Below are 27,880 nucleotides of genomic sequence, written 5' to 3'. Positions count from 1 at the left end.
AAGGCAGCAGCGGTGTGCAGAGAGCTGTCAAGTATCTGTGACTCCCGTCATCATTATTCTGGGATTGATTTGGGAGGAATTCAGCTATTCTTGCAGAAAAACTATTGGTTAAACATGAACAGTTAGAAAACCTCTTTCTGTAGCCTGAGACACAAAAATGAGAAGTAAGATTGAAACCAGAACCCAGTTCTCCAGCCAAGACTCTCTCTGTTGAAATCCACAGGCAAAGGGAAGAGCTGATGATGGGTTTCCTCAGGGGAAGGCTTAGCTGCCAGGACTGCCCCGAAAGCCTGTAAATCAGCCTCTCGAGGGGGCTGCAGGCGCACAGCGTTCTCGGGCAAAGGTCCACATGGCTTCCCTCAGCCTTCCTTTGCCAGGTGTGTACAAAGGTCTGGGGGCACGGAGGGAACGTCAGAGGAAGTGGCGACACAGTCGCTGCTCTCAAGTTAATGGTGGGAACGAGGGCTGAGATCAAGGCAGAGCCGGGCTCGCAAGCGTTTGCCTCCGGAGAACTCATAGGAGACGGTGAATGGCCGCCACCCCTGCGCTCTCAGCTGCCAGGGCCCTGCTCTGCCTGGGAGGCCTCTTCTGCCCGAGGCTTTCCCGTCACTAACATTCTGTTTTCTGGAGTCCATTGTTGTCAGATTGCCCCCAGTAAACCCAGCTTCAACCGCACATCAAAGCTCCTGGGACATGCTCTTTTGAAAGCAACCCAAGTTCCCAGCTCGCAGAGGCATCCTCAGGCCAGCCACCTGCCTCAGGCTTCCCGAGGCTCATCACCCTAGAGCTAACCGTTCAAAGCTTAGAGGAACTTGAAGGTCAGACCTCCTATTAATACTATTCCAACCTATTCTGGATTCAAGAGGCTTTGGGGAGTGGCTGAGAAACCCACTGAGAAATTTCTGAAGGAAGCTTCTATGATCATCAAAGTGCTGTTTTTAAATTTTGCCTTGTTTCAAAAAACTAAGAAGCAGCAAACTGGAAACATAACTCATCTACCTGACTCTGAAAGTAGAAATAAATAAATAGCTCATGCTTACAAGCATATATGCGTGTAAAATCAGAGACTTTAAAACAGGAGATGAAGAGAGACACATGGTGAACAAAGTGACTTAAACCAGATGGGACTGACTTGTACACACTGCTATATTTAAAATGGATAACCAACAGAGATCTACCGTATAGCACAGGCAACTCGGTTCAACATTCTGCAATAATCTACACGGGAAAAGAATTTGAAAAGATACATATATACGTATCACTGGATCACCTTGCTGTACACCTGAAACGAACACAACAACATTGTTAATCAACTCTAATATATGTTTTAAAAAAAAAATTAGATGGGATTAGTTGGGCGGTGTTTAGAGGGGGGAGGGGCCAGAGGGGGCAGGACCCCAACTTCCCAGCGCAGAGTGGACTGGCCCGCAGGGTAAACTGGAGGTAGCTAGAGTTAGAAGTGGATAGTTACAATTGATTAGGGTTTTTTGGCTTTTTTTTTGTTGTTTTTTTGCGGTACGCGGGCCTCTCACTGTTGTGGCCTCTCCCGTTGCGGAGCACAGGCTCCGGATGTGCAGGCTCAGCGGCCATGGCTCACGGGCCCAGCCACTCCGCGGCAAGTGGGATCTTCCCAGACCGGGGCACGAACCCACGTCCCCAGCATCGGCAGGCGGACCCTCAACCACTGCGCCACCAGGGAAGCCCCACGATTGATTAGATTTATTTTCTCTTTTAATCATTTTGTTGCATGATTGTCCCCCCAACACCCTTCTCCTGACCCCGTGGCCTCTTCCCCTCCCAGCCACCTGCGTTCTGCTCTGATTCCATTTTTCAAAGGCAACAGTTGCTTTCTCTGAGTCTTTTGTGATATTGGCAGTAGTATGTGCTGCTCTATTTATTATCTTTTTAAAAACCGATAAGGTGGATGGGAAATGCTAATAGCAAATGCAGCCCCAGCTCGGCCCCCTGCTGTTCTGCAAGGCACGTTTTCTTGTCAGGCCCAGGCCCTCGCCCCAGGGGCAGAGGCGGGAGGACCAGGCGAGAGCAGCCAGCCAGGCTGTTTGGTGCAGTGCGCGGTCCACAAGCACAGCCAAGTGGGCAACCAGCTAGATAGTTCAGGTGAATCCCCAGCTTTTGTCTTTCTTCACTCGTTGCCAAAATTGCCTGTAAGCTCAACTGTAAAGTGTAAGGTGTCGCGGGCGGAAAACAAGGTTCCTTTTGGACCTCGACCCCTCTTCCTATTTCTCTGTGAAGCAGGTTCTGCAGCTTCTGCTGCTTGCCCTTGGGACCTGAGTCTAGTGATAAATAAGGAACCATTTATCAGATCGCCGCGTAGGTTGAGACCAGGTGTGAAAATAAGGGCTTTCTTGTGAAGCTGTGAACCACAACTGTTTGAATTCCAAAAATAATGTGTCCTTTTTACGCAATTGCAGATTGCCGCATCCCGCAAATTGAAGATGCCGAGATTCATAACAAGACATACAGACATGGAGATAAATTAATCATCACGTGTCATGAAGGATTCAAGATCCGGTACCCTGACCGGTACAACATGGCTTCATTATGTCGTGATGACGGAACGTGGGACCATCTGCCCATCTGTCAAGGTACGGGGCTGAGGCTGTGGTTCTCAGCTGTTCTTTCAGACTTGATTGTGGAGCGGGTACACGTTTCTCTAATAGGATGACAGGGGGAAACACAAAGCCACGCACACCCCATGGTTCAGCTGTACTGCACTCTGATCACCACAGCTCTGTGTTTGGAATCTTCCCACAATTCCCTGTGCTTCTCTCCAGCTCTGTACACCCAGCTTTAAAGTTTAAATGGGAGATACCTTATTCTTTAGTGTGTTGGATGTCTCCTTTATTCTAAGAAACCAAAAGTCGTTGCAGAATTAGGAACCTTGTAACTGGGCTGTGAACACAATGATGAACTATTGTATATTTAATGGAAATAACAGCATTTATACTGATTTCGGTTGTGGTGCGAATATATTTAAAGCCAATCTTACAGAGGCTGTTTTCTCTTAATAATGTTATCCTTTTTTATAATGCATGAGGAGCAGAAAAATAATCAAATTCAAATTTCATCCAAACCATACGATGAATATTTATCCTCCTGCGTTTTTTAAATTTGCTTGGGCCGACACAGAGGGCCCCCTGTTTGTGAAAATAAGCCCTCGAGTTCCCATTAATTCTGATTTTATTTTTTGACATGTGACTTGGACCAAAGGACTAAGAAACCCATGCATAATTCATAATCCAAGGGAGAAGGCTAGCAATCGTATTTACACCAAAAGCACTGGCATGTTAAAGTTGAGACGGATGTCAACTTTCTGCTTGGAAATCATGACGGGCAGACTCTGATATTGCTTTGTGCACCCCATAGTTGGAAATAAATCATTTCCTTATGTGAGAGTTTAGGAGTCACGGCCCCTTGAAGAAACAAAGGCTTCAGGATTAGGAGGACAGAGGCAGCCCAGGTCCTCACCCTCCTGCATTTCTCCCCAGAAGCTTCTGGGTTGTTTAGCGTGTTATGTGTTACATTCTTAAAGGAGACACGTGATTTATTTGTACTCTCTTAGAGACTCTCCACAGAATCAGCAGCCGGCTTTTAGGTGGGGCTGTTTATCCAAATGAACTTTATTAACCATGGATTCGTTCCAGTCCTGCGGCGCTATCCGAGTAACGGCCAAGAAAATTATTTCAGACTCCAACCCCTTCTCGCTTTCATATTTTCCACTTGTCTTTCGGTTCTCCCACCCTTTCAATTTCCTTTTACATCCCTTAAATACAGTACGCTTCTTTAGGAGTTCTTTTTACCCCAATGATTTTTTTAAATGCCCTATGGGGATAGACATCTTGGGGTGTCATTGTCACGAGTTCAGGTGCAGGCTTGCCTCTTGCTCTGTCTGTGCCCTTTCGCCCCTCCCCTCTAGCACCCCTTACTAAATCTCGGTCATAACACAGCTTCGATGTTTTTTGCAGCAACAAAAGAGCTGGCCGGCCGCTCTTGAAAGGTGTGCTTCTTCAAACAGCAGCACAGCCCACAGCCCACTTTCAGCCCTCCTCAGAGCCCTCGGTCCCCACAGAGGAGGTGCCCCTGGTCTGGGCCCTGATACCCCCCTCCAGCCCCTGCACCTTGCCGTCCACCCGCGTGGGCACAGCAGGGTTGCTTTAGACAGCCTGACACCTCTCGAGCCCCCAGGGGGTATATAATTGGCCCTTCGAGGGACATTTCATCCTGTAATTTTTATTTGCACCTATAGATCCAGGGGCTGCAGCCTGAGGAACCGTCTCTCTGTTATCTCGAAGTGCAAATAGAAATCACATTCAACTATTGAGTTGACGTCAGTTTTCTACTGTATTTTTACGACAGGCTGTCCTCCAACCGAGTGTGAGCATAGCTTCCCTTCTCTGATTGGCTGCACGTGTTCCAACCCCTTTCCTCTCCTTCTGGGGTCGGAGGTGGGAACCGTTCCAAGGCCATTTTTTCCCCGGAACTTTGTGTTTTAGAGATCCACGTGCCGATGCTTCCTGCTCCCTGTGGGTCGGAGTTGGTTTTTGACTTAGGGGATGCAGTCTATCCACATGGGTAGCTTAGAACCACACTCCTTCCCAGAAGGAGGCAGGGGCACAGTCACGTGTGCCCACACATTGGAACCCTGCTCAGGGTTCTAACACATTCCCTTGTTGGTGTTGATTTGCTTATCTTTTTTTTTTTTTTTCTCAGTTACTGATCCTGTTTATGCCTGATTGCCAAACTCCCTTCACACATTTCACTTTTGCCATGAACAGTGTTAATTTTCAGCTCCGAAAAAGAAAAAAAATCCTTTAAGACCGTTGGGACTGCCCAAAAGGATGGCTGGGCACCATGCGTTTCTGATCTGGTCCATCCTGAGTGTGGCTTGTTCCGGGCAGGGATCTTTGGGGTCTGTGGGGTCTGCGGGGCTCCAGGACACCAGGATGCAGCGGTGCAGGTTGACCCTTGACGACCGCAGAGTGAATGCGTCCTACATTCTGCACCCCTCACTGTGTTGTCTGTGTCTGCTCTGATACAGACACAGACACCACAGTCTAAGGCGCCGACCCGAGCAGTTCGCTGAATACGTAGCTCTTCGACGCTTGTATTGTAATGTGTCAGAGAGTCATCTTAAGAGAGGAGTTCCGTCATCTGCTGCAGTGCCTGCGTGATACAGTTTGTGCTTGGTGATTGGAAGGGAAAGTAGGTTTTTCCATTATCTATTATTTACTTCACACACAATTAGTTCTCCCCGGGAAGAGCACAGCTCTGCAGGGTCATTATTCCCTCCAGTGAAGCTGCTGAAGCCAATAAGAAATTCACTATTCACAGCAGATGCCACACCAAGTGGGCTGCTGTGCCACTGGGAATGTTCCATTGGCTGCACAGGCTTCAGGACAAAAGGCAGCTACTGTTTTACAGAAGTAGGGATCGAGGCCTCACGCTCACTCGGACGGCACACAGTATCCTGTGCATGGTGCACGAACTCGCTACAGCATGTCTGCTCAAAGCCTGGTGCCACGGCAACAGCGCCCGGAAACCTGTAGCAGTGCAAATCCTCGAGCTCCACACGGACCCACTGAACCAGAAGCTCTGGGTGTGTGGGCCAGCAGTCTGTCCTACAAGCCCTCTCTGGGTTATTCTCAAGTTTGAGAACCACTGCGTTACATGTTACTTTCCTATTTCACCTAAAACACAATGGGATTTTCAAAACTTCCATTGCACTGCGTCAGGCAGGTGTCTGTTCCATTACCTGCTGCCGTGGAACCCAGTCTGCATCCTAACCTTCTCGAGCTGCCCACCACCACTGCTGAAACAGGAAATAGTCTCTCTTCCCTCTGTGGCACCTCAGTGGTTCTCAGCCCTGATGGCACTTTAAGATTATGTGGGGAGCTTTAAAAAAGGTAGGGGTGTCCAGGCTGGATACTTACCCGGGCACAGGTCTGGGCATTAGTGTTTTTAAAAATTTCCTCAGGTGAAAAGGGAAGCCTCCTACACTGTTGGTGGGAAGGCAAGTAGGTGGGGCCACTGTGGAAAACAGTATGGAGGTTCCTCAAAAAACTAAAAAAAGAATTAACATATGACCTAGCAATCCCCCCCCCATGCATCTATCCGGACAAAACTTTAATTCAAAAAGATCCATGCACCCCAATGTTCATAGCAGCACTGTTTACAATAGCCAAGACATGGAAGCAACCTAAATGTCCATCAACAGAGGAATGGATAAAGAAGATGTGGTACATATATACGATGGAATATTACTCATCCATAAAAAAGAACGAAATAATGCCACTTGCAGCAACATGGATGCAACTAGAGATTATCATACTAAATGAAGTAAGTCAGACAGAGAAAGACAAATACCGTATTATATCACTTATATGTGAAATCTAAAATATGACACAAATGAACCTATCTATGAAACAGAAACGGACATAGAGAACAGACTTGTGGTTGCCAAGGGGGAGGGGGTTGGGGGGAGGGATGGAGTGGGAGGTTGGGATTAGCAGATGTAAGCGATTATATACAGGATGGAGAAACAACAAGGTCCTACTGTATCACACTGGGAACTATATTCAGTATCCTGTGATAAACCATAATGGAAAAGAATATAAAAAAGAATGCATGTATATATATGTATAACTGAATCACTTTGCTGTACAGCAGAAATTAGCACAACATTGTAAATCAACTATACTTCAATGAAAAATAAATTAATTAAAAACTTTCCTCAGGTGATTCTAACATGCAGTCAGGGCTGGAACCGCCGGCTAGGGGTGTCCCGATCCACAGCTCCACCTCCTGTTACTACTTCCCTACTCGTCTGACCCTCTCGATGCCACTTGCAACTATACAAGCAAATGCCTGCTTTAGAAATAGAATAGGTACACAGATAAGGAGGTCTGAGCATTTAAGACCAAGGTGAGCGGTCCTCGGAGGCCATGCCGCGCTTTCAGCGGGGGAAACCAAAAGACATATAGTGCTTTGTCTTTCAGGTGTACAAAGATGACCACGTGAGACACTTCCCTTTTTCTTTCCCACGTCGCAGGCTGCCTGAGACCGCTCGCCTCTTCTAATGGCTATGTGAACATCTCCGAGTTCCAGACCTCCTTCCCAGTGGGAACTGTGATCTCCTATCACTGCTTTCCTGGATTCAAACTCGAGGGGTCGGAGTATCTCGAGTGCTTACACAACCTTATCTGGTCGTCCAGCCCACCCCGGTGCCTTGCTCTGGAAGGTATCACATCTTATTCTTTTGGAAGTTGAATTTTGGCTTATTAAAGTGGATGTTTCAATAGGAGGTAAAGAGCTGAGATTATGGTCAGCAATAACTTCTGTTCCCTGAGTACACATTGCTTGCAGAGGCAGCAAGCCTGGTCATCTGCCATGAAGCAATACTTACAACCAGACATAAAACTGGCTTTCCCCATTCTCAGGCTTAAAGGGGATGAAAGAGAAAAGTTTCAAGCATCAAAGGTTATACTGCAAAATATTGCAAAGTTAAATGAAATGTCTTCAAAAATTAATTTTCTCTGCACCAAATGAAAATAGATTGTATTATGGCATCATTAATCTCACCCCTCGTTTTATTGTTGTGTCAGTGTTTCCTCCTATTTCCATTCATTTTATGGCTTGGCTCTAAATGTTTTGCTGCAAGCACACACTTGGAAGCCTGAAACCAAGAGATCTTTCCTCCTTGTTTTTGTTAAATATATGTGATTATTTTTGAGTGTGGTTCACTAAAGACCACTATCAGTAGTATGAAATGGTCGGGGTGGGAGGTGGTCAGAGCATCCACTGCTGGAATCAGGCCAGTGTCTATAAGGGTCTATAGAAACTTCTCCTAGGTAAGCTGGGCATACTGGCTCAGCCCTCACTTTAATTCAGGTCTTGAAATTATGATTATGCAGGGAACAAACACCGATTTACTTCTTGGCATCTGAATACAGTGGGCGGGAGGGGGGTCTATACGGGGAAAGGAAATCTCTAATCAAGAGCCCCTCCAAAGCCCATCTGCAGCTTTTCTTGGGAAACAAATCAAGACACAGTAGAATGTAGAAACAAACAAGTTCTTACAAGCACCGTCTGCCCCCACGCGTGCACCTCAGTGTGGGACGAGGTCAGGTTAGGAGGTGTGTTATGGGGGCTGACAGCCAGAGGGATCAGAGGTGTCTCCTAAGGAAGACCATGGATTGGCTGGAGCCATGGAGCTTCCTTAGAGAGAAAGGAGGAAGGGGTGGAAGGGAGGGGAGCCTGGTGCTTGAAGGAGAGAGAATGCCAGCCGGGGCCGTCAGTGGTGCTCTTCTCCTAGGCTGGTAAGCGGAACCCCCGCTCGCCCCTACTTCCCACCCATCCTAAATCTCCTAGGGGGTCAGAGCCCACAGTAGAGAGAGGTAAAATACAGGACACCCAGTTAAATCTGAATCTCAGATAAATAGCAAATAATTTTTTAATGTGAACATGTCCTAAATATTGGATGGGACTTACTCATGGTCAACAAGTATTCTTTGTTTATCCGAACTTCAACTATAACTCAGTGTCCTGTATTTTCATTTGCCACATCTGGCAACCCTAGCCTAGAGGGATAAGGGTATCTCCTGTTTCCACTGGGAACAGCTTTTCTGCCGTCTGGACACCGCTGGCCAGCGTGGTGAGTGTGGGCTGCTGGTGAATGGGGGCTTTTCTGGTTCCTGGAGGTTTCTCCCTGCTCAGATAAGCAGAACTAGAGGACCTGTTAAAGGTATTATGTTACAGTTATATCAATTTTAAATGCTATTTTCAAATCTTCTCAAATTCAGTTCAAACACCTTTCAAGCCATCATGTTCTAAGCTTCATTTTGAGACTTTGAAAGCAGTTTTTCTGGAGCTTAGGGAATATGATGTGAATAGGCATAAAACAAAATCTCACTTTAAGGGGCAGTGAGCTAAGGTTATGAACAGGAAGCCATGAGTGGCTTCTGATTGGAAATGAGTCTTGTGATTTAACACAAGTCCCTTTTTCTCTGCCAGCCTGGCCTGTGCCCGAAGGGGACGCTAAAAGTCCAGGTGACAGCTGCCTGTGACAAGAAGGCCACCTAATACCTTTTTGTCCTCCATTTTTAAAAAAATAATATTTACATCCTTATTTTCAATACATGTTCCTTTCGATTACCTGATGCAATTAGTTTGTGAGACCCTTAAATGCTACCCTGGCTAAAGGCACCAAAGACATGATTCTAAACTGAGAGAGGCAGAGAGGACTAAAGGGTTTTTTGTCTCAAGACTTCATAGAAGCTGGGTTAAAATAAAAGGTAAGGATCCACGAACAAAAAGTATCCAGATGACACCCGGGTGCTGGTATTTCCTTAACTCTTACTTGAATAGTGTATCATCTTTTTCAAAGGCGGTGCCTTATTTATGCAAATTGTCAAATGGTATTCAACGTAGATGCGCTGTCCCGAGGGAATCTACCCACCCCTTTAATATATCACCCACGGTCCCCCATCCCCTCATTTTTTTTTCTGTCTTCCTGAGCACGCAATTTGATTTTTCTTGATGGCAGAGTGAAAATTATCGCACTGTGCTGTGGAATCATGACACTCTCGGGGGCTTTGAATAATATATTAGGGCACTCTGACCCCTGATATGACTGGGTCTGGACAGCTGTGCCATGGAAGCCTTTCTCTGTGAGCTTTTTATCCCCTTCCCTTTCCTGTCTCCCTGTTAATCCGTCAATCCATCACGTGTCACGGTACCTGTCACTTCAGTTCCCTCCACCCCTCGAGCTCTTTTTTCTAACCTGCCACAAGCCTGGAGACAGAATCACCAGGATGGTCATGGAGGCGCTGTAGGGCATTGATTAGAGTGTGGGTTGGCATCTGACTGGCTGAGTTCACATCCTGAGTTTCCTACTTAATCAGTTTGACCTGGGGCAAGTCGCTTAGCTTCTATCAGCCTCTACTTCCTCATCTGTAGAATGCGGGAGATGACTGTACCTGTGGGACTGTGAGGGTCCAGTGTGATAACAAATGTAACACATTTAGTGAAGTGCCGGGTGCACAGTAGGTGGTCGATCAAGTGTCCATCATTATTAGTGCTATTAGACTTGTGTACGGAGTCACACTAAATGAGAATCTGGGCATGGCTGTGTGAACAAAATACCCAGGCTTTTATGCATTTACACTGCAACATCGTGTTGGTTGTTCAGAGGAGATTTTGGTTACTTGCATACTTTTTTTTTTTTTTTTTTGCGGTACGCGGGCCTCTCACTGTTGTGGCCTCTCCCGTTGCGGAGCACAGGCTCCGGACGCGCAGGCTCAGCGGCTAGGGCTCACGGGCCCAGCCACTCCACGGCATGTGGGATCTTCCCGGACTGGGGCACGAACCCACATCCCCTGCATCGGCAGGTGGACCCTCAACCACTGCGCCACCAGGGAAGCCCCGGTTACTTGCATACTTTTAACTGTGTTTGTATAAGATGAATCGCAGATAATGGGAGGAAGTACTGAACAATAGTAATGATTGCCAGTTATCTTGAGAGCTTACTATGTATCAGAATATTTGACAAAGTATCTCATTTAGTCCTCCTATTGCCTTTGTGAGACAAGTACTACTTTTTTTTTTTTATATTTATTTGGCTGCGCCGGGTCTTAGTTGTGGCGCACGGGATCGTTTTTGTTTAGTTGTGGCATGCGAACTCTTAGTTGTGGCATGTGGGATCTCTAGTTGTGGCATGTGGGATCTAGTTCCCTGACCAGGGATCAAACCCGGGCCCCCTGCATTGGGATTGCGGAGTCTCAGCCACTGGACCACCAGGGAAGTCCCAGACAAGTACTATTTTTAATCCCATGTTACTGCTGAGCAAGCCCAGGTTTCTAGAGATTCAGTAACTCAGCCAAGGTCACACAGTTAGTAAGTGGGGGGGTGGGGACTCGAACAAGGGTCTTTGCCACTTGAAAGCTCATGCTCTTCATCACTAAGGTGCATTATGTAATTATGCGTGATCTGATTGGTTCTGATTTCTTTACAATTTGATATTTTTATAGCCATTTTTTTAAAGCGTCAAAAAATTTAAAACAGTTATCACACAGGAAGGGATTTGTTCTTCTAGTCCAATTCTCCTCCCTGTAGAAATCCCAGCTGCAGGGGGCCGTGAGTCCGGGTGGCAGACAGCACTCCCCGCTGTCCCGCACGTGCCCATGAGTCACCCCGTTACAGCAGAGCCTCACTTCAGCCACTGGGCTGCGCAGGGATTGTGTCTCCTCTCGCAGACCGGACGACTGACACCTTGAAGGGTGGCGTGACTTGTCCACACTGCCAACCCTTGGCCGTGGCTTCTTCCACTGCATGCTGTCTCCTCTCCCTAGTGGCATGGAGCAGGCTTTGCTGGCGCCCGTGTTGAGTGGCAGCTGTCACACTCAGTGTCAACAATCCCGTAACTGAGGCCTGGCTTCATGAAGGACTTTATAGTTTGGAAGGAAAAACTCTGGCAGCCTCACCAAAGGTGGCAAGAATTCCCAGGCTCAGTAGAAAGGTGTGGGTGATGTGTTTCAAGGGCCCGGGGCCGTGGCACCTGGCTTATTGAGTGGTATGACACCCGTCTTCTGTCTGTTTTCCCACAGCCGGGTTGTGTGGGGTAAAACACCTGAAATCACAAAATCTTGGACCACAGTGTTGGCTACGTCATTTTAAAATACATGAATATATAAATTTGAGCCTGGAGGGAGCCCCATGGGTTTCTATGTGCTGGTCTTTCGCGCTGTGGGTCTGCGTGCTTTTCTTTATCTCTATGTGTCTTCATGTTTTCCATTCTCAGGTCGTCTTCATCTCTGAGGCTTTCACTGCTCTCTCTTTCATACACACACACACACACACACACACACACATGCATTGAATCCAAGAAATCTTTAAAAAAAAACAAAAAACCTTTGACAGTGAATGTGGGCATTTTCTCATTTGTAAGTGCTAAGAACTCTGTTTACATTGTCAGCAGTGTTTATCGGACACCTGGTAGACACAGAGCGACACCGAATTGGGCTCTGGGGAGTTACAGAGAAAGAAAAGGACATCATTCTTTACTTCGAAGACCTTACAGTCTAATGGGGAGAGCAAGATGACAAACCCCGTTACCTAGAGACTAGCGTCATCACAGACCGCACCACGTATGCCCATAGCTACCTTAACCAAAGGGCACGTGCGTGCTTCTGCATTTGGAAAGAGGGAAAGGAAAGTTCTGGTAGGTGGTATCGCAATTGTAAAATGAAAATTTCTGCCTGGGGATCTATGAGTTTTTGCGTCTTTTCCCTGAAGGCCAAACAGAAGTGTGTTTTTTGTCTCTGCTTGGGCTTTGGGAAAAGAGAACGAGTCTAAACATCTTACTCATTTGGAAGGACTGTGCATTTTGAAGCTCTGTAGAGCTCAGTAGCCAAGGCAACATGCCTTAGTGTGTGCGAGGAGTGCCGGCCCCATGGTTTGAAGGTGGAATATAGGAGAATATTGAGGGGCATAAAAATAAGCAAACGAACCAAGCATGCAACAGACGGTTACAGGCAAGGCTGCAAAGACACATGTCTAGGAAGTGGTACTAACTCCCCAGAATCCCATAGACACTGTGATGTTAGGGCTGCAAGGGATGCTGGCTACAGGTGGCTGCAGTAAAGGGCTCTTTGTCTGCATGGGGAAGAACCATGCAAAAGCCTTACGTATCAGAACACTCCATTCACATTCAAGTTTTCAAATGTCCTGGGAGTAGTAACACGGGTGCTGGGTATCTGTTGACAGGAATTCCTGGGAGCCGGTTAACGACAGCAGAGTTCACATGACTGCATCTTTGAGGCAGGTAGCAAGGGCTGGGAGGACAGATGGTTGACGCCCAAAGTTGGGAGTTTTTAGTCCCTGGTTGTGACCTCCGCACTTAAAGATTCCTCTGTTTCCCAACCATTAAATTAGAGGGCTGGATCCTTTAACCAAAGGTCCTTCTTTCAAGAGCCTCTGGGGAAAAAGATGGGATCAGATCTAGAAAGGACCAGTCAAACATTTAGTGAGATTAGAGTTTGAAAAGAAAGAAACCCAAATCAGTGGTATATGCTATTTTAAATAAATGCCTGTGAGATTCATGTATGCGTTCAGTAAAAACTTTTATGTTCGTATGCCAAGTATTTTGCAAGGCACAGAGGATACAGAGGCAAACTAGTGACATGAGGTCTCTGGCCGCTGGGCTCACCCATCCCATGTGCAGTTCCTGAAAGTTCACTCTACACAGCTGGGGCTCAGCTCAGAATATTCCATTTCTAAGTTTCCAGGGCCTTTGGTGGTAGAGAAGATTGTTACCTACTCTGAGGCCGCCTGGAAGGGGTTCCCAAGGGGGTCTCTATGGTTTTGAAGGACCTGGGGAGGGTGAGCCACTTTTTGCTGTGTTGGATTGTCTGCCACGTGGTGCCTGGGCTGCACTCCGAAGGCAGTGGGAACACGGGCTTCCCAGGAGGACCACGCGCGTGGACCCCGGGGCCCAGGAGAGTTTGTTGTGCTTGTGTGTTTGCTTTTCCCAAACAGAGAAATAAATCGCTCCAGGAACCGTAGGGGCCTACGGTTTCATTTGCCATGACTGAGGTGGGGGCTTCCCCAATGCTGACCTTTCAACAGACTTTCTCAGCTTCGTGGCTGGCATTTCTCCCAGGAACAAGCAAACCTGACCTCATTAGAAGCTGAATATCCAAGACGTTTTGTTTTTAAGTCCATCCAGTCCCCAAACTCAGAATGCCCAAAGTAATTCCCAGCCCCCCGCCCCTTCCCATCCATTTCACTGCTCACACGGTCAGAGATGGAAGCTTAATCAGGTTCAGGTGCAATTACAAGGAAAGGCAGCAGCGAGATTTCCTAAGAGCCTGCGAGTGCCCAGGGGTCCTTTTAGGTCTGCATCCTTATATAAGAAAAGAAGGAAAAATAAGAAACTGAAAAACCCTGTTTGGTCAAATGTGAAATTACTTGAAAGGTTCCAATTTGGGATCAAAACTCAAAGCCAGTTTGGACGGGGTGGGTTCCCAGCTCCTGAGTGGCCTTTTCATTGTGCTTTGTTGCCTAGTCAAAACTCGTTTCTGGTACAAGAAGCGCCCGGAGGCAAAGGCACCGGCAGGGATCTCTCTCCAGGAGCCCTGCCTTCACGCAGCAGCGCCTCGGGACTTTAAATGAATCCTGTGTAGGAACAAGAAAGAGAGAGGAAGAACCCGGGCCTCCTCAGAAAAGACCTGCCCAGCGTCTTATCCTCGGCAGATAACACTCAAAGGGATAATCACAGCCCACCCTGTGCCAAGGTGGTTCCCATTTTACAAAAGGAAAATACGAAGCACAGAAAGGAGTCCAGGCCTGGTCCGAGGAAGGTTGCTGTAAATTATTGTCCGTGGTGAGGTCACGAGTCGCTGTGTCATCCCCTAAACCAGAGTCAGACGTGCTCCCATGGAGCTGTGTCCCTCCTGCTGCCACGTCTCACCAGACAAGCAGGGTCTCTCGCGCCTTCCTGCCCAGCCATCCTCGACCACAAAGTGGCCAACTGGACCTCTTAATTAGCTGGAAACTTTTGTATTGAATCTTAAGTCAGTCAAGGGAAATGACAGAACCAAGTCACAGCGGGATTTATTGGTGCTGATTTGGGACCATTGATCATAGAATTTAGAGCTTAGAAAGCCTTAGACATCACCGGTTTACCTTTCCCCCACCCTGCGCACTGCACCCTGGCACTCCCTTTGCAGAAATGAATCAGCAGTGCTGGAGATGAGTGGATTTGTGCGAGGTCTCGGGGTCTGGGGGTGCCAGCGAGGTTCCCACCCCTGTAACCCGGCTCTGGCGCCACCGGACTGCCTCTACGGGGGGCGGGGTGGGGGGCTTCCTCACTTACATTCTTGAACAGGGAGAAGCAGATCAGAAGTTTATCTTCTTAGGAGCAACTCCAAGGTAGAGAGCACCGTGTTCCTCCCTGCATTCCCCTGGCACGTGGTATATGTACTCATCAATGTGTAGCTATTGTAACTAAAGCCTCCTTTGACTGTTGGTGGATGTCTGCTCCATGCCAGGCCCTGTGGAGGCACCTTTAGCCCATGATCTCTCATCCTAATAAGCGTCATGAGAACTAAGTGTGGTGCCAACGGCAGATGAGGAAACTGAGGCTCAGAGAGTCTCCCCGCTTTCTCAAGGTCACCCTGCTCACAAGTGGTGCAGCAGGGGGCCCCCTGAGCCCACGCTTTCTACCCACACTGCTCTTCCAGGCGCTCCTAGGACCCAGATTACCTGCTGGAGATTAGGACCTGGGCTCTAATCCTATCTCTGGTGCTTGCAGAGAGTTCATTTTGTTGGATGGGAAGGGAGTGAGTGGCAAGAGCTGATTTCTGAGGCTCTTTCGTAGCCTCCATGTTCCCTGACTCTGCTCCGAACCAGAGCACACCGATCCAGAGAGGCCATCCTGTCCTCCTCTGGCTCTGGGAGCAAAGCAAAGGGAGAGTTTCTCCCCTGGACGACTCCTGACAGTTTCCCGGAGGTGCGTATTCAGTCAACCCATGAGCCTTCACCACCAGTAGGCAACTGGCAGGGAGAGGAAATAGATGTTTGTTGGGGGTCATCTTGGCACCGGGCACTTCACTTGCCTTTTATTAGCTTTAAAACAACTCCAGGGATTATTATGCCCCTCTTCACTGACAGTCAGCAGGCTGGTAACATGGCCTCGGGGAGTAAATTGCAGAGCCAGGATTCAAAAGATTCAAAAGATCCAGCCCTGACCTGACTCCCCAGCTGTGCTTCTTCTCCTGCCCCTGCTGGCTGCTGCGAGAGAGGCCAGGTCCCTGCCTTCTGAATAATCTGCTCAGCTGCCGGTGGGCCACTTTTTCCTCTTCTGATGTTCCCTATAACCTGGATTTTTATCATGGAAGAGATTTTAGAGGGAAGAGGAGGATACACTATATGATTTGGCCCAAGCTGCACTGCGTATAATGTTGGACAACATGGGAACTTTCCCTTCCTCCCTCCCTTCTCCCACTTCCTTCCTTCTTTCCTTCCTCCCCTCCTTCCCTCTCTCCCTCCCTCCTTCCCAGTTAGGACTCTGGTACCAACCAGAGATGTACTAGATGCTGTGGGGCTATTGCTGTTAGGAATTCAAGTCCTGCTCACCAAAAGTGGAGTGATAATAGCAGCGACCCACTGGTCACCCACAGCCACCCAGGCCTCCCAGCATCCAGAGGAGACCAGCTGGCCAGGACCAGGGTCTCCATCAGTCTCTCCTGGGCTCTCAACCTTCCTGCAGACTCAGCCGTGACCCTGCCAGCAGCTGAATCCAAATGAAATGGAGTCAGCAGACAATGAAGAAAGGAACAGTGAATGTTCTTTTTTCTCTCTTGTTTACTCAGTGTAGCAGTGGGGCCTCTATATGGGAAGAGGGAGAGAGGGCTTCTTTATCTGCTTATCTGACCCTATACCCTTCCCTTTCCTTCTCTTCCAAATGTAAGAGGATTATACAAGGCTAGGAAATACTTGGCCAGGTGGTTTTGTCCTGTCCTCAAGGCTCTGAGACCCCGGGGGTCCCTAGGAAGCCAGCAGGGTCCAAGGTCGCTTTGTTCCAGCTGCCCCCCGCTCCATGGCACTGTTTTACATACTTGCATCTCGTGTTCCCACTTAAGATTGATTTGAAGAAAGAGCTTCCCAGTGTAAAGTATGAAAATCATTCATCTAATTCCGCCTCCTTAGAAACTTGAGACCAGAGAAATGAAGTGATTTGCCAGGTCACAGCAGGATTCCCCCATCTCCTCAGACTCCCAGCCTTCAAGTATGTGAGTCGATGGCTAATTTCAAACCCTCATGAGGCACCCAACTTCCATCAGTCAAAGTCTTACGGGATTTCCCCATCTTATTCTCAAAAACAAAAGACTCTTCAGTTCCCTGAAGACAGATGTGTTCCCTGGGCCTGGAAAAGAGGAAATCTCAGGTCGTCCCCCTGTCATGTGTCAGTGGCGTTGGCTAGGGAGAAGCCCTGTCTGAAGCAACGTGGAGGTCGCTTTGTGAACTGAAAATGTCTTCTGCCATCTTGGCACACGTGTTAGGGCATCACATCCTCTCCTGTTCTGTTTCCTGGCAATGAACATTCCTGTATCTGGCACTGTTTGTATCACAGCTACCTTGCCTGTGACCCTCATGGGGTTTTTTCTTAGAAGAAAATGCAAACTAGCAAGCAGCCTGGTTAAGTTATTGTTCACAAGCAATAGTAAATTATTCTAATACTATTTCCAGGTACTGTTCATACATTACAGCAGAGTGATTACCAGAAAATAACCACCTGCGTGTCATAGCAGCGTTTCTGAGGGATCACTGTGCTTAATCTTCCTCCCGCTCTTTTCTTTATACAATACGTAATTGCCGCTGTAGCACTTCCTCTTCTCGGGCACACGTCTCTCTCGTATTCAAGAGTAGATTGTGCCGTGGCATCAAGAAGCTTCATGATTCTTTTCTTTTCTTTTTTTTCTATATTGAATCCAGAAACATTAAGAAATCCTAAGAAAACCAAGAGACCTAGTTCCTAGTTTTCAAGTGGAACCAAGTCCTCAGGCTTCCCAGCTACTACACTATAGGCTCTTATTCTCTTGAGTTGTATGACTCCTGATCTGATAGATGGCCCTGAACTCACCCTCAGCCTCTCCCTCCAGGCCTGCTCTTTGCCAGCCGTAGCCCCTCGGCAAGCTCTGCCCACCACCTTGCTTTCCTTTTAACCTCCTTGGAAACATGTAGCCATCAACCCTCCAACTCTCCTAGGATCATCATTTTTTTTTTTTTAACCTCATTCAATTGCAGAGATTTTACACTGACATCAAAGAGAACTGATTCCTTTTCCCACCAAAGGTGAGCAAAGGTGGCAGAGTTCTGGACTGGTTTCTGTCACCAAATCAAGGAAAGAAGAGAACACCAACGGGGGACTTGGCTAACCGCCGCCCCCCGCCCCAATGTACTGTCACGTTCAGAGATGGGATCCCACCAGATGGGCTCGGACCCAACTTCTCCCAAGGCCCCTACCCCTCAGCTCTCACCCGGGCAGGCAGCCTGTCCTGGAGCAGACTCAGGCCCCAGGGGGACACAGTGGATCTGAAGCCAGGCACCATCACTCATGTTTTCATGGAAACGTCTCCTGGTTGCAAGGCACAGGGGTGGGGTTGAACCTGCGGAAACGGAATAAATCGGAAGCCCCCTCATGCTGGCTCTGTCGAAACCCTGTGTCAGATTGTGTCCGTAGGGATGCTGCAAATTTTCGGCAGTGGAAGCCACTGGTATAAAACAAGACTCCTACACGCAAGCTTCTCCTGGGGTCAGTGTTCTGAATTAGTCTGAATTCCAAACCTTCCATGGCAGAGAGATCTGAAGTCTTTCACGCCTTTTTTGCGGGCCAGGCTGGATTCGAGGGGACAAGGGCGTGGGGACCAATCCCTTTCAGCCACCGCGTTCATGGTTCTCACCAAAACGTATTTCTGCTTTGCCTTGTAGTCTCCTCATATTTTTGCAAAGCTCACAGGCGTGCAAGCAGAGGTCTTTATTTTGTGATGTTTAAATGTCAGGTCAGTGAAAGGAACGCACAACTAAGCAACTGCAAAGCTGCGGCCAGTGGTTTGAGCCAGTGGGTATGCCGAGAGGGTGACTTTGTCACGCTCAGAAAATAGATGGCTTGTACAAAAGGGAAAATCTTGGTGTTTTTCCTTAAACTCTAGAATATCTTCTCCATCCCTGCTCCAGGCAGGATTTATTTCCTTCTTTCCTCTCTGGAAAGTTAGATGACTTGTATTTCATGGTAATAAAACCTCTTGCAATCAGGTGCAACCCAGAAGGTAATAAATCCCTTCAGTCACTCCCTGCCTTTTACAGATCGAGAGTCACCAGGAAGTATTCGGCAGGGTGGTTTGGGGGTCATTCCTCCCCAGTTCCCACCCCCAGCCCCACTTTTCTTTTTCCTTCTTTCTTTCTTGTTTGGCCGAGCTGCTCGGCTTTCAGGATCTTAGTTCCCTGACCAGGGATTGAACCCACACCCTCAGCGGTGAAAGCACCAAGTCCTAACCACTGGACCGCCAGGGAATTCCTGCAACCCCACTTTTCTTCACAAGCAGTTACCAGAGTTTCTTTTTTTGCGTTACGCGGGCCTCTCACTGCCGTGGCCTCTCCCGTTGCGGAGCACAGGCTCCGGACGCACAGGCCCAGCGGCCATGGCTCACAGGCCTAGCTGCTCCACGGCATGTGGGATCTTCCTGGACCAGGGCACGAACCCGCATCCCCTGTATCGGCAGGCGGACTCCCAACCACTGCACCACCAGGGAAGCCCCCAGAGTTCCCTTTTTGCCCTAAAGTGATTAGAAGTCTGGGATGATAGGCAGGTAAAATATTCACACCTGTCTGTGTCCATCTTGGTGTCTTGCATCATTCTTTTTTTTTTGTTAGAACCTATAACATAATATCTGTGTTCACAATCATTTTCTCTTTCTGTATAGGAGGATTTTTTGTTGTTTGGGGTTTTGTTTTTGCAAAAAGATGGTGCCCGACTCTAAATTGTGCCCAGATTTCTGTAAAGTCAAAGCGCTTAGCGGAGGTGGCCCTTCATCTGATCGTTCCTCTTCCTCCCAGTACCTGGGGCTCCTGCCGAAAAGTCTAGGACTTTGCTCACATGCTGGCCAGTTTGTTCTTCAATGGATGAGAACCTAATGCGTTTTCTAACGCCATCTCTTCCACTCATGGGAAGGGAGGTAACAGGTCCAGGTATTAAGGTGGTGGAAACAGCTGGAATTTTAAAGAAGCCAGTTACACTGGATTTCAGATTTAAAAACTAGTCCTTAGCTCAGGAGATCACAGGCAAACAACTGTGCCGACATCAGTCTGTATTTTCATGCCATAAATGTCTTATTCCAAGGGAAATTTTTTTGAATTGGGAAGAAAAGTAAATTTATAGGAAGCTAGGAAGTTAAGAGTTCTAGAGACAACCATGACTAAAATTGCACGTAAGAGGACCCTTACTCTCCCATACTACTTGACCTTTTCAAAGATCCTGTGGTCCTTGGAGTTAACTGTGAGTGACTCTCTACTGTCCCCAAAGCACAAGGCTCCCCAATGTGGTTTCTGCCGTCACTACCCAAAGAGAAGAATGGTATCTCCCCAAGGAGCTCTTAAGGTTCCAGCCCTGGGATGCTGTCCTGCATTGCTTTTATTCCACTCCATCCACTAAAGCATAGCTCATGAAATAACCACTTTCATGTGAAACGATTCTTTTTTTTTACTTCACTTTGAGGAAATCTTGGTGTCTAGTTATTTCAGTGAGACATTCTGACATTAGCCGGGAAACCCTCCTGTTCTAGCCGGTTGCTTCCCTGTGGACCCGGCCCAAGCGCTTGGCCACTTCCTCCCAGGCCAAGGATAGACTCATGCTGTACTAGTTTCCCAGCACTGCTGGAACAAAGTACCACAGGCTGGTGACTTAAAATATAATTAATGTCTTCTCTCATGGTTCTGGGGGCTAGAAGTCCAAAATCCAAGTGTTGACAGGACCATGTTCCTTCGGAGACTCACCTTCCTTCTAGAGGTGGCCTTGGCATTCCTTGGCTTATAGCTACACCATTCCGGTCTCTGCCTCTGTCATCATGTGGTGTTTTCCCTATGAGTCTGTGTCTTCGCATGGCTATCTTCCTTATGTGTGTCTCTTCTCCTATTATAAGGATACCTATCATATTGGATCATTGGATCAAGGGCCCACCCTACTATAATATGACCTCATCTTAACTTTTACATCTGCAATACACCCAGTTTCCAAGTGAAGTCATATTCACAGGTAACCTGGGGTTAGGACTTCGACAGAACTTTTGGGGGAACACAACACAGCCCACACCACGTGCTCCCCTTGCCTTGGCTTGAGAAGAAGCAGATGCTTCTTGTGTCTTCCCAGGTTTAAAGGACCGTCTTCAAAGCTTCCCAAACCCCAGCTGGCCAGCATCCTTGGACTCCACCCACAGCCCTGTCCTAAGCTCACCTCTCCTCTGGCCCTGTCCACAGCATCCTGCTGATGCCCACAAGTGGAACAGGAATGTTCTGTGTCCATCAGGGTTCCCCCATCTTGCCTTTCTTCTCTCTCTCGAGGCTCCAAAGCTTTTCCAAACTCTAAGCCCACATCTTAGCAGATCAAGAAACCCATTCTGTCACATCTGGTCCCTGGGTGGCCTACACTCCCTTCTGCCTGTGCACACGTAAAACGCTACAGCAAGGCTCAGTGAGAGAGCATAGCTTCAGAGTAAGCTTCACTTAAGGTCAAATCCTAGGTCTTCTATTTATTTGACCTTGGACAAGTAACTTCACTTCCTTGAGCCTCGATTCCCTTCTCTGTATACATGAGGCCATAACAACATCTGCTCTGCAAAATTGTGGTTAGGATGAAGTGGAACCGTGTGTGGCGTGTATGCTGCTCTTATGGTAGGGACTTGTTCAAAGTTGTCATTGGCCTTTCTGCTTGCATTTTCTCTCATTGGCTCATAATATAGCTACTACATACATAATATAGTTACTAATAATAGTAGCTATCTGTTTATCGGGCATCTGTTTTTGTGTCAGACACTGTGCTTGATTTACAGCTATTATTTCTAATTTTTATAAAATCTCTGCGGTGTGGGTGTTGCTACTCTTTTGCAGGTGATGGAAACTAAAACTACCTCCGAAAGAGGTTAAATGACGTGCCCAAGGTCACATAGCTCCAAAGTATTTGAGCCAAGATTTGAACCCAAGAAAATGCTCTTTGCACTATGTAAAGTTGCCTGTAGGCAACTTCCATTAATCCACTGATGTTATGTCTTCCTGGCTTTTCTCACACTCTCTCCTTTCCTGCTCCTCTAACTGACTTTTCCCCTTTTTCCTTTTTTCATTGTCCATGACTTCTAAGCCAGTAGTTTTCAAATACATTCAGATGTCAGAAAAGCATGGTACTTTTCACAGAATAGCGAGTTTTTTCTTTTCTTATTTTTTTTTTTTTGCAGAACATTAAGGAATACTGTGTAAGCCTTAGAAGCACTTTTGCTAGCAGAAAACATAGCTATGTATTCTCTATGTACAGTATGGGACCATACACATAAGTGTACACATACACATACACGCATGCTGTCACGCTCAGCTAGGAATAAAGCATAACCACTTGCTTTCCATTATCATGAACTTAGTACTCAATTATTTATTCCCTCATTTGCTAGGATTTGCTAACAGATAAGATTGAGAAGGCACAACAAATTTAAGAAAACATTTATGGGAGAAAAATTTGAAGTTCGGAACATCAATGCGTTATGTATTAATATCAGTGTAGTACCTTGGTTCAGTTTGTGCGGAAGGAACTTAAGAATTGCTGGAATACACCGGCAACATTTTATATTCAGCATGCTCTCATGGGGAAGGGTTTGCTGAGTGCAGGGAGAGGCAGGAGACACCTGCTCTAAATGCTCCCTTCCCTGTGGGCTTTCTGTGTTAACTTGGGGGACACACACCTTTTTCATCTTGAGCCCCCGATTTATCTCCCTTTCAAAAAATTAAGATGCCCCAAGTACCATCAGGCATTCCATCTGTGGGAATCCTATTTGAGAAGATGTTCACAGGCATCCGAACACTTTGACACCACAGATGTCTTGTGATTTATTTTCACATCGTGGTGAGTGAGGCTGTACCGGGCTTAGCCCCTGGTGCTTGAGTCACTACAAAGAAGGAAGGACACCTCATTGGTACCCAGAAACACGTGTCAGAGTAAATCACGGTTTTACACCTGCTCCCTCACCTGTGTGCTCTTCTGCGGCTTCACTGTGTCTCCAAAACTAGGCACACTTTGGATTTCTTATGTGAAGCCGTATTTTTTTTTTTTGCACTGAAGTTTCACAGTCGTCATCAGATGCATCGTGTGTTCCTTCAGGAACACCCTAATGTGGTGACTCCAAGACGGAAAGCAGATCAGAGCCCCTCCCTCAGGGCTGCTGGGTAATATTGATCTTAACTTTGATCTGTCAGCACATCTCCAAGCAAGTCAACACCGTGCTCCATCATGCCTGGAAATAAGCAAAGGCCCAGCCTTGTCATCATGCTTCCATGGGTGGACACATTTATTGGCCTTCCGTGTTGTTACAGCAAAACAAAAGTGGAAAATGTTATGTGCTGTACAATGTTTATTGATTTTCCCTGAGCCGAAAGCAAGGTTTTGGACGTAGCCTTGGAAACAGCTATGATTTGGGCATGGAGGGTGCCAGACAGCTTCCTGGCATCATCACCCAAACTTAGATCAGCCTGGGGACAGCCGGTGGGGGCAGCGGCAGTTTAATTATTAGAAGCTGGCAGAACTCCTGAAGGCAGAGTTTTGGCTGGTTCTGTACGTGTACAGAGCAGCGCCCGTGCTCTTGGTTCCTGAGAGGTGCTCGGATATCACGCTGCTGGTATTGAGATGATGCCTTTGGACTTGAGACCCAGACTTGCTGGCTTTCCCACCACCTCCCCGTGCTCTCCCAGGCCAGCTGAGGGCCAGATTCTGGCATGAAGAGCGAGTTTTCTCTCCTTGTCACCGCTGAGCTCAGCTACAAAGCTTCATCGTGGTCTGGGGCAGCGCTTCTCAGACTGGACCCTGTGTGTGAGTCACCTGGGAATCTTACTAAAATGAAGTTCCTGATTCAGTAGGACTTGCATGTGGCTTGAGATTATGCATTTCTAACAAGCTCCCATCTGATCCCAAAGCTGCTGGTCCATGGACAGCAGTGAAGGGCCTCGTGGAAGGGAAAGACTCTGACCAGAAACCGTGGCAACTTAATTCTGACGCTCGCTCCACTGGATGTTGTAAGCCCTCCATCCCAGCAGGTGGAGAATGGAGGGAGATTCATCTCCCCAGCTCTCAAGTCTGACCACCTAGGAGAATCACCTGGGGAGCTTCAGAGACCTGGCCACACCCAGGACCCCACCCAAGACCAGGTAGGCAGAGCTCCCCAGGTGATGCTGATGTGCAGGGTTGAAGGACCACTGACTTAAATCACCAAGATGCTCCTCAGATGTTAAGATGTTAACATGGTAGGGAGGGTGGGTGCCTGTCCTGGTAGCAGTGAACTACAGGAAAGCGAGTGCTTTGCTGATCCACACTGTAGAGCATAGACCCACTCCTGGGAGGAGGTTCCCAAAAAGGTATAGTGGCTCAAACCAAACCGAAGTTTATTTTCACGTGTGGAATTAGTGAGTGTGGGTCAGCCAGTGCCTCCTCTCCACCCAGTCATCCAGGGGCCAGTGGAGCCTCTGCTGTTTTCAAGGTGCAGCTTCTAAGGTCCTCTTGGGAGGTTGTCTCATTCTAGAAGCTTGGAAGAATTCTGTGCATTGGGCCTGGAGGAGTATTTATCACTTCTGCTCACATTTCATTGACGAGAACTTAGAGGAACAAGGGACACTGGGCAATGCCGACAGCTCTGTGCCCAGAAAGAAGAGAGGAACGGGATTGTGGGAGCAGCCAACAGCCTCCAGCACCAGCCCTGTGGGGTGGATCTGGGCACACAGACTCAAGAGCCAGCTCCTTCCTACACGAGGACCACCCAGGGGGCTGCATGAAGCTTTGGAAGACTAAGAATGGAAACACGCAATCCAAATACCTGGGCTCATGGCTCAGAAGGATTAAAAAAATAATTTGAGGTGGTAATGTCTTACATTCTTCTGTCCCCCCCAGAATAATTTCTGTGAATGTTCACGAAGCACACAGACTATTTTTAGACCTTGTTTTCCTCTTCTGGACATAATGAAATATATAAATGGGTGAAGGACTGTGGTAAGTGATGTATAATTCTCACCTCTAAGCTCCTTCTCTCTGAGCAATGCCCTCGCCTCATACTGCCTTCAGAGAGTGCGAACCTACAGATGGCAAGTCCCCCATGTTTCCATCACCCTGGCTTCGATCCACTCGTCCCTGGTTCCAGCTCTAGTTCCTCCCTCCGGCCTCCTGCTGCTCCTGTCAAAGGCCAGTCTGTCCACTGATGTGCATATAGGATCACAGCTCCTTTCACCTTCATAATGACCTTGCATTCCTTCTCCCACCCAGCATCACCAGCCTTGTCCTCCGTGTTGGTCTGCTCCCGTAGAGGACATATAAACAAGGTCCAGGGCTCCTGGGGGGCGGGGGGTGGGCAGGATCCGCCGGGCCTCCAGCTGCCCCATTGGCTGCTTTCCTTTAGCAAACCTCTCTGAGTCTACGTGTCCTACCCCGCCCACTCCTCAGCTCACACTGCCCCTCTTCCACCGGCCACTCACCACTCTTCTGAAATTGCTTGCCTCAAGGTCACCGGTGATTTCCAATCATTCTCAGCTTGCTGGGAACTACTGCCCCCTGCTCGGAACAGTTTCCTGTCTCAGCTTCCTTGGTCCATCGCAGTCTGCTCAGCCAGTCTCTTTCACTCTTGCAACTGATTTCTCAGCCTTTGGATGGGGACCCCTCCTCTTTTCTCTCTACCCTCTCTCCCTAGGTGAGTTCACCTGGCCTCATGGTTTTCAGTCTTATCTCTAGGCTTATGATGCCTGAGTTCTTTTTCTTTCTCTATTTTTTTTTTTTTTTTTGCTGCACCGCGTGGCTTGCAGGACCTCAGTTCCCCGACCAGGGATTGAACCCGGGCTATGGCAGTGAAAGCCCAGAATCCTGACCGCCAGGCAACCGGGGAACTCCCCGATGCCTGAGTTCTTTACTGACCCCAGGCACTTTCTCCTGCTGCCTGATGAATACTTGGATGACTGTCTCACTGGCAGCCCAGACTCTCACTACCTCTCCCTTCCCACCAAACAAACAAACAAACAAAAACCTGATGTGGTGAAATGGCATGACCATCTGCCTGGGTGATAATGGCAGAAATCTGGGGGTCATCCTTGGTTCTTCCCATGGCCCCCAAATTCCATCTCTCTCAGCAAATCCTATTGTAGAAACAGATAGTTCTAAATAGGTCCCATCACTCTTCTACTCACCATGTCACTGCCACTGTCCTGGTCCAAGCCACCGTCCTCTCTCACCTGGCCGTGGCAGCAGCCACCCGACAGCCTCCCCACCTCCATCCCTGCTTCCTAGCCTCCACAGAGCAGCTGGAGCTTCCTTGTGAAAACAGGTCTATACCGGCTCTTTACAGCGTCCCTGACACCGTGGGTAAAATCTCAACTTCCGGCCACGGGGCCCATGGCGCTGCCTACACACTGCCCTGGCTGCCTCTGCACCCTCCCGTGTGCAGCCCCTCCCCTCTCTGGTCACACACGGCCACCACCCCCTCCCCCCTTCATGCCTCCAGCTTGCCCTCACGTGCGTCATCCCCTCTGCCCGGGATGTTCCCCCCCACATGTCCCTCGACCACCTGTCCTAGATCAGGGCCCTTGTCCTTGGCTGATCTGGCGTCTGGGGTATCCTCGGTTTCTCCGGCTTGGGGTGCACACAGCCGCTGTCCTCTGACCCGTCTCCATCACAGGGGGAGTGGTGTGGTCTGGCCTTTTTAAAGCTTTTGCATCCCTGGTTCTTTAATCCCCTGCCAGGACCAACTTACATTTTGGATCTTCTTGTGCCTAAAAGAACATCTGGCTCCCTTTGGTCCCAGTCACCTTCCAGGCCTCTCGGGAGGTGGGGGCAGGTCACCCAGGCCACCTCCTGTGTGTGAGAGTTGATGGTGTTTTTCAACAGAGAGAGGAAAGGCCTCACCCAGACACATCAATATTCATTTGTTTACTTATCTGTCTTTAGTAAGCCCCAGGAGGGTGGGATCAATGCATTATCTAGTTGCAGTGGTTGTCCAAAAACTATGTGTTAAGTAAATGAATTAAGAAATGAACAGGGCTTCCTTGGTGGCACAGTGTCTGGGAATCCGCCTGCCAATGCAGGGGACACGGGTTTGAGCCCTGGTCGGGGAAGATCCCACATGCTGTGGGGCAGCTAAGCCCGTGCGCCACAACTACTGAGCCTGCGCTCTAGAGTCCGCAAGCCACAGCTACTGAAGCCCATGCGCCTAGAGCCCGTGCTCCACAACAAGAGAAGCCACTGCAATGAGAAGCCCGTGCACCACAACGAAGATTAGCCCCCACTCGCCACAACTAGAGAAAACCCATGTGCAGCAACGAAGACCCAACGCAGCCAAAAATAAATACATAATTAAAAAAAAAGTTATTAAAAAATAAAATAAGCTTCCCAAATTTATAGTTAACACTTTGATTGTCTGTTCCTTCCAAGTTTAAAGAACACTCCCGACCCTCTACCCCTACCAGGATGCACGGGTGGGGGGGGGGTTCCTTGAGCAAAGCTAATGGCCGGCCAGTTGCAATCACTAGAAACACTGCAAAGTGCGAAGATAAATGTTTCCACTTAGGGGACAAATGCATCTCTATTAGCAACCGATTATGACAGTCTCAGAATCAAAGCCTCTACCGTGGGTGGTTTTTATCTGGCCTCTGAGAAAACCTGCCAGTGAGATGCTTCCAGATTCCCTCCAGGAACGTCTGGGGCCGGCCTGGTGCAACCCACGTATCCTGATTGTACAGCACGGGCACTCAGCAAGTTCAGGCACCAGTAAATACTAAGCGCTGTTATTTATTAAGTGCCTACTGCATTCCAGGCTTTGTGTTCCGTACGTTACATACACTTTCTAATCCTCGCGACAACCCGAGGAGTTAGGAATTGTTGCCCTGACTACACGGACGGGGAAGCTAAACCCCCCAGAAGTTAAACGAGCTGCCTAACACCCTGCCCCCCAACTCAGCGGGGTATAGAGCTGGGATTTGAACATGAATTTGGGGCCCTCCATGCCCGTGCCAGGCTGCACACGCTGTACCACCCCCCTCCCTTGTCAAATGCAGGGTCCGGTCAGCCCAGGCCTTCCTTAGC

At 48.3% G+C, this 27,880-nt stretch overlaps 1 protein-coding gene across 3 annotated transcripts in view; it reads left to right on the top strand.

Annotated features, from left to right (window-relative positions):
* Positions 1-27,880, top strand: part of SUSD4 (sushi domain containing 4) — a 126,292-nt gene that overhangs the window by 87,957 nt on the left and 10,455 nt on the right. For all 3 annotated transcript variants that reach the window (XM_029229646.1, XM_029229648.1, XM_029229647.1), the window contains exons 4-5: positions 2,433-2,606; positions 7,070-7,258. In XM_029229646.1, coding sequence (XP_029085479.1) covers positions 2,433-2,606; positions 7,070-7,258 — 363 coding nt within the window. The remainder of the gene's footprint in view (positions 1-2,432; positions 2,607-7,069; positions 7,259-27,880) is intronic.

Source organism: Monodon monoceros, unplaced genomic scaffold (genome assembly GCF_005190385.1).
Source record: "Monodon monoceros isolate NGI ecotype Baffin Bay Population unplaced genomic scaffold, NGI_Narwhal_1 Super_Scaffold_18, whole genome shotgun sequence".
Lineage (NCBI taxonomy): Eukaryota > Metazoa > Chordata > Mammalia > Artiodactyla > Monodontidae > Monodon > Monodon monoceros.
The sequence above is the reverse complement of the archived record's forward strand: the minus strand, read 5'-3'. Positions and strand labels throughout refer to the sequence as shown.